This window comes from Camelus bactrianus, chromosome 10 (genome assembly GCF_048773025.1).
Source record: "Camelus bactrianus isolate YW-2024 breed Bactrian camel chromosome 10, ASM4877302v1, whole genome shotgun sequence".
NCBI classification, from domain to species: Eukaryota; Metazoa; Chordata; class Mammalia; order Artiodactyla; family Camelidae; genus Camelus; species Camelus bactrianus.
In genome coordinates this window covers 12,946,673-12,952,985 of record NC_133548.1, presented here as the reverse complement: position 1 = coordinate 12,952,985, position 6,313 = coordinate 12,946,673, and the positions used below count along the sequence as shown (strand labels likewise).

At 34.4% G+C, this 6,313-nt stretch overlaps 1 protein-coding gene across 1 annotated transcript; it reads left to right on the top strand.

The window, feature by feature from the left end:
• Nucleotides 1-2,524: 2,524 nt before the first annotated feature.
• On the top strand, nucleotides 2,525-3,421 carry LOC105081051 (olfactory receptor 5T3-like). Its single transcript, XM_010970172.2, has one exon. It carries the CDS (start codon nucleotides 2,525-2,527, stop codon nucleotides 3,419-3,421), a length of 897 nt encoding a protein of 298 aa, XP_010968474.2.
• Nucleotides 3,422-6,313: the final 2,892 nt, after the last annotated feature.

Genomic DNA, 6,313 nt, shown 5'->3' with positions numbered 1-6,313 from the left:
GGGGATGGTAGACTATCTGCTGAGCATGAGATCTGATGAAAAATTAGCTTCTTGTTGGTGCCACAACCACTGAGGACATGTAGGGAAGCCCAGCATAGAACAGCATGGTGGGGAGTGAGTGAAGGTGATGGACGTACTCAGTTAATCTGCTCAGTAGCTGCTGGACACCGGATTATTTTCAGCCCAGTATCTTTTTTCTTTTCCTTTTTTTGTCTTTTTCTTTCTTTTTTTCTCCCTCCCTTCCTTCCTTCTTCCCTTCCTTTTCTCTCTCTCTCTCTCTTTCTTCCTTCCCTCACTCAGACTAGAAGGTCAACATTCCTTAACTACTAATTTAGACTATCTGGGTAAAGAACTTCAACGTCTATGTACGTTTCAGAATTCTTACATAACCAAGTACTGATCCATAAATTAGTATGTGGAATTCCCAAGAAAACACAAGACCCCACACAACAGAAATTTGATCTTTATCTCTGCCAGATCTCTAATAGTCTAAAGTTTACTACATAAAATAGTACAGATATTTGCATACTGTACCATCTCTCCTGTCAATACTTCTTATTAATGTGTTTATGTATCTCCTCTATGAAGATCTCAATGAATATTAGAAGTGTAGCACTTTAAAATTTGAGTATCTACAGTAATCTTTATTTAATGATAATGAAGTCTGTCAAAATTCATGTTTTCATATTATTTCATTATTTAAATGTTTACAAAATTTTGAGAGAAGTAAGCAAGTTATATTCCCAAGGAGGGGAACTGGATTTCAGAGAAATAAAACCATCAGCCCTATGGCATGTAGGTATCAGAGCTGGGTCTATGTTTTCTATCATTAATTGGATATCTTTTCCAGTCCTATGCATATTCTTCTTCCACTGAGAGATCATTTTATACCAGAGGCTAAAGGGCATTGCTCCAGAATCATGCATTTTCTCATCAAATAAAAGAAAAATAAAAAGGAAAAAGATATTGTCTTGTTACTTTTCTATCCCATAAGAGAATTAGTGTGTTTTGTCCTTGATGCATCCCTATGGACTTCAAGAAGAGGCAGAGGACCTGGTATGAGTCCAAATGCTTAATACTCATAGCATCCTTTAATTGAGTGAGCAGATTATTTTCACAGGTAAGTGGGAAGGTTTTTCATTACTTAGAAAATATTTTAGAACGTATAATCTTGAATCTCAAACTAGATTCTATTCTTTAACATTTAACCCTGAGATAGAAATTTCTAGTTAATTCAGAATTGAATTAAGGATTGGATGCGGAATTTTAATGGAACATAGTAGAGGAAGTAGGAAAGACTCACTGCATACTTAGCTCAGTAGAGCTACAAATTAGAAATTGTTTTCATTACCTTGGTGGAATATAACAATCAGAATAAGGGTAGTATAACTAAATGTCTTTATTAAATTTTTAGAAAAATTATTAAATGGAGAATTTATCAACCAGCCATTGGTTATATGCCCCCCCACACAAAGGGACAGCTATTTTTTATAGTAATTAAAGTAACTTCATAAGCAACTATAATATATTAAATAAATAGCCATTAAATATTTTTGACAGAAATTTGTCTCAAAATATACTGAAGGATTTTGCAGAAATAATGAGTATATGTATAGGGCAAAAACTTGAATGGTGTTAAGTTAAAATTTGAAAATCAGTAACAATGAAATAAACTACAGTGGCCAAACATTGATAACTTATTTTTATGTGTTTCAAGAAACAGAACTGTAATACAAAAAAAGAAAGAAACAAGAGAGCAATGCTATGAATTTGTTTGCAAACTAAGTGCATTTATTTCCAGAATAAAATCTGTTTACCACACCCAGAAGTACCAAAAAATGAGGTCATAACCATAAAGAGAACATAAAAAGGTTGGTTGGAAAAGGCTGCCTCAAATGACAAGTTGAAAAGTAAGTCTAATTTACCCTATTTCTTAGTAATCTGTGGATATTTTACAGTTGAATAATTTTCACATTGATTTTTATCATTTAAATTCAGCACAGTCTTGTGAGGTGAGTGTATTTGTTTCCATTTTACTGGTTGTGGACTTCAGGCATGCTGTAGAAAAATCTAGAATTAGCACTCAAGTGTGTACTTTCTACCACAATATTTTCGGATTATAAATTCCTATATTCACCTGTCTTTATGAATGTTAAGATGATGTGATATGAAAACAGGAGGTAGTAAACTTAAAAGAGAATAAACTGGAAATCAAACCACAGAAATCAGCACTATTTTTAACGTGACAAATTTAACCAACAACTGAATGAATTAAATTCTTTAATTTACCTGTACAGGGTAATGCATCCACTTGGATTCAACTTCTTCATCACTGCCTATTCCCTCACTGCAAAGGATTTCAGTATGTTCTTCTAAGAATTATACCTAAAAGGATATGATGGGGGGGAACTTAATTTTCATTATCCATTGCCTTTAGAACTTAAAAATAACAACTAAACTGTCAGGGTCACTGTCAGATTTAGATTTTCACAGGATTCAGTTGAAAAATGTGAGTGAAGACACCATGTTTATATCGGTGGGCTTCACAGATGATTGTGAGCTGCAAGCTTTCCTATTTTTACTATTTCTAGCAATCTATCTTTTTACTCTGATAGGAAATTTGGGACTGGTTATGTTGGTTATTGTGGATTCTCGGCTCCACAACCCTATGTACTGTTTTCTGAGTGTGTTATCATTCTTGGATGCCTGCTATTCTTCAGTTATCACCCCCAAAATTTTGGTCAATTTCCTGTCAGAGAATAAAATCATTTCATATCTTGGATGCACAGCACGGAATTTTCTCTTTGTTACTTTTGGGACCACAGAATGCTTCCTCTTGGCCGCAATGGCATATGATCGCTACGTAGCAATCTACAATCCCTTCCTGTATTCAGTGAGCATGGCGCACAGAGTCTATGTGCCACTCATCACTGCTTCCTATGTTGGTGGCATCTTGCATGCTTCTGTGCACACAGTGGCCACATTTAGCCTGTCCTTCTGTGCGTCCAATCAAATTACACACGTCTTTTGTGACATCCCTCCTCTCCTCGCTCTTTCTTGCTCTGACACTCACTCAAACCAGCTTCTACTCTTCTACTTCATGGGCTCTATTGAGACAGTCACTATCCTGATTGTCCTGATCTCCTGTGGCTTCATTCTGCTGGCCATCCTGAGGATGCATTCTGCCGAAGGGAGAAGGAAAGCCTCTTCTATGTGTGCCTCTCACCTAACTGCAGTGCCCATTTTTCACAGTACAGTTCTCTTCATGTACATGAGACTGAGTTCCAACTACACCTTGGACCATGACGTGATAGTGTCTGTGTTTTACAGCATCATGATTCCCGTGCTGAATCCCATCATCTGCAGTCTGAGGAACAAAGATGTCAAAGAGGCCATGAAAAGAGTGTTTGGGAAAAATTGACTTGTTAATAAAGTATATTTTTCACACTAAATATTAAATGGAAAGAATTTAAGCCTAATGTTTATTGTTGTTATATCAAAAAAGTTATATTTAAACTTTTTTAGTTTATTATTGCCTTTCTGTCATTCTTGGATATTTTAAAATGAAGATTATATTCAACCCACCACCTATGTGCCTTTTACACAAGCAGGAAACTGTGACTATCTGTGTGTCTATCTCCACATAATGTGGATATGTGTATATATCTGTGATTATATATATGAAGACTACAAATATTTGGTTTCATTGATTTAAATGTCTATCTTCTCACCAGTGTCATAGTATCTTTTTGAAATGCTTTATAAGTGAATAATTAATAAGTAAAATGTAATAATCATTACAAATCTAGAATGCTAAAGAGGTAATAGCAGATTTTGGTATGAAAAGCGCAAGCTACAATTTTTCCCGACTTCACTTAGAATGATGTAATATCTTGATTTCTTAGCTATGTGTTAAATCTTGAAGTTCAATTATGGGAGTCCTCCAATACTATTCTTTACTTTCAAAATTGTTTTGAGTTCCTTAGTTCTTTTGCATTTTCAAAAAAAAAAAAGAAATATAGTTACATTTTCTGTTTCCGTAAAACTGCTTGTTTACGTTTAATTGGGGCTACATTTGGGACTGCATTTAATTAGTAGAGCCTTTGTTTACAATTGGGCAGGCTACAGAAATCTTTTCTTTCTTTCTTTCTTTCTTTCTTTCTTTCTTTCTGTCTTTCTTTCTGTCTTTCTGTCTTTCTTTCTGTCTTTTTTCTCTCTTTCTTTCTCTCTCTCTTTCTTTTTTCTTTCTTTCTTTCTTTTCTTCTTTATCTTTTTTCTTCTTTCTTTCTTCCTTTCTTTCTCTCCTCTCCTTCCTCTCCCCTCCTTTCCTCTCCTCTCCTTTCCTTTCCTTTCCTTCCCACCTTGAATCCTTTCTTTTCTTTAACACTCAGAGTCTATGACCAACATTTCCTAATTACTAATTTAGAATCTCTGGATGTAGACTGGAGGCATCTATGCCTTTTTCACAATCTTTTGAAAATGTCTTAAGCACTTTGCCAGGTACTAATCTATAGAGTATATATGGAACCCTAAGAAAAGATAAAGTTCTGGGCAACTCAAAAAGTTTGGCATCTGTCTCTACCAAATCTCTAATGTCAGGTGTTCTGTTACATAGAATATAAAGTCACCTGTGTACCATACAGTCTCTCCTGTCAACTTCCAAGTCATGCATTTATATCTCGTCTCTTCTTTTATTTTTTTAACATTTTTATTGATTTATAATCATTTTACAATGTTGTGTCAAATTCCTGTGTAGAGCACAATTTTTCAGTTATACATGAACATATATACATTCATTGTCACATTCTTTTCTCTGTGAGCTACCGTAAGATCTTGTGTATGTTCGTCTCTTCTTTTAAACTTCCCACTGCAGTTTCATATATTTAGATGGCATAGTTAAGCAGTTTATTTCTCAAACCACTTAGAAATGTAGCCCTTTAAAATTTAAGTAACTATAGTAATCTTTATCAAATGATAATGAATTCTGTCATAGCTCATGCTTTCATGTAATTTCATTGTGCACATGTATAAAGGATTTTGAGAGAAGTAACAGGTTGTATTACCAGGAAGTGACAGGTTATGTTTCATGGCACCTAGCTATTTAGGGTCAGAGCCGGGATTATGTCCTGTCCTCTATCACAGGTTTATTTTCCAGCTCTGTACATATTCATTTTCCACTGAAGGATTATTTTATACCAGAGGTCTTGGTGTATTTATGTAATGATTTTGATACAAGAGTTTATTGTTCCAGAGCCATTTGCTCATTTAGTATGGGAAAAAAGTAAAAACAGCTCGGTACTTTTCTGTCCCAGAGGAGACTTAGTGTGTTTTCTCCTGGAGACATCCCTGGAGACCTCAAGAAGATCTCAGGAACCTAGTATAAGGGTCCAAATGCCTAATATTCAGAGCACACTTTCACTGAGTGTGTAGTTTATTTCCACAGGTAAGAGGAAAGGTTTTTCATCACTTATAAAATAATCTAGAAACCATAATCTTTTCCAAACTAGATTCTATTCTTTAATATTTATATCTGAGTAGAAATTTCTAGTTAACTCAAATTGAATTAAAAGTTGAATCAGAAACACCATGGAACATAGCAGAGCAAATAAGAGACACTCTCAATATATTTAGATAAATAAAGATATAAATTAGAAAATTGGTTTAATTTTCCTTGATGGAAGATAATAGTTAGAATGAGGGTGGTAGAAATAAAAGTCTAATTTAAATTAGGAAAATTATTAAATGGAGAGAAAATTAACTATCAACCAGCCATTGGATATATGCCATTTTGGAATCATGATTTTTTTTTCTCCTAGAAGAAAACAAATATGTTTTAAATTTATTTTATTAGAAAGCTGACTGATCTAGAAGTCAATTCTGGTTTTTGTTTGATTTGGTTGGTTTTAATATCCTGGTCCTTAACCTTGGTGGCTTTATCCATGATATCAAATACTAGAAGATGTTATTTGGCCTTATTTCTAGGGGATAACATTTCCAAATTATGGCATGTCCCAGTGAGTCTGCAATATGGTCAAATGGAAAGAGCTTAATGTGTGGCAACAGCAGATCTTGAATCTGCATCTTGGTTCTGCTAGTAACTTTTGATGTGAACTTGATTAGCTTACATGTCTAACCTGTCCTTTGTTTTCTTGTCTATGAAAGGATGCTGAATTAGTTATTTTGCAGGTTGCTATGTAGATTATGCAAGATAAAGTTCCCAGCATTTCTAACATCTAGTATCCACTTAGTAACACACAGTAGCTGCTACACCAGCTTTCACTCTTCTCAAGATTAGCGTTTGCAATACTTTTCG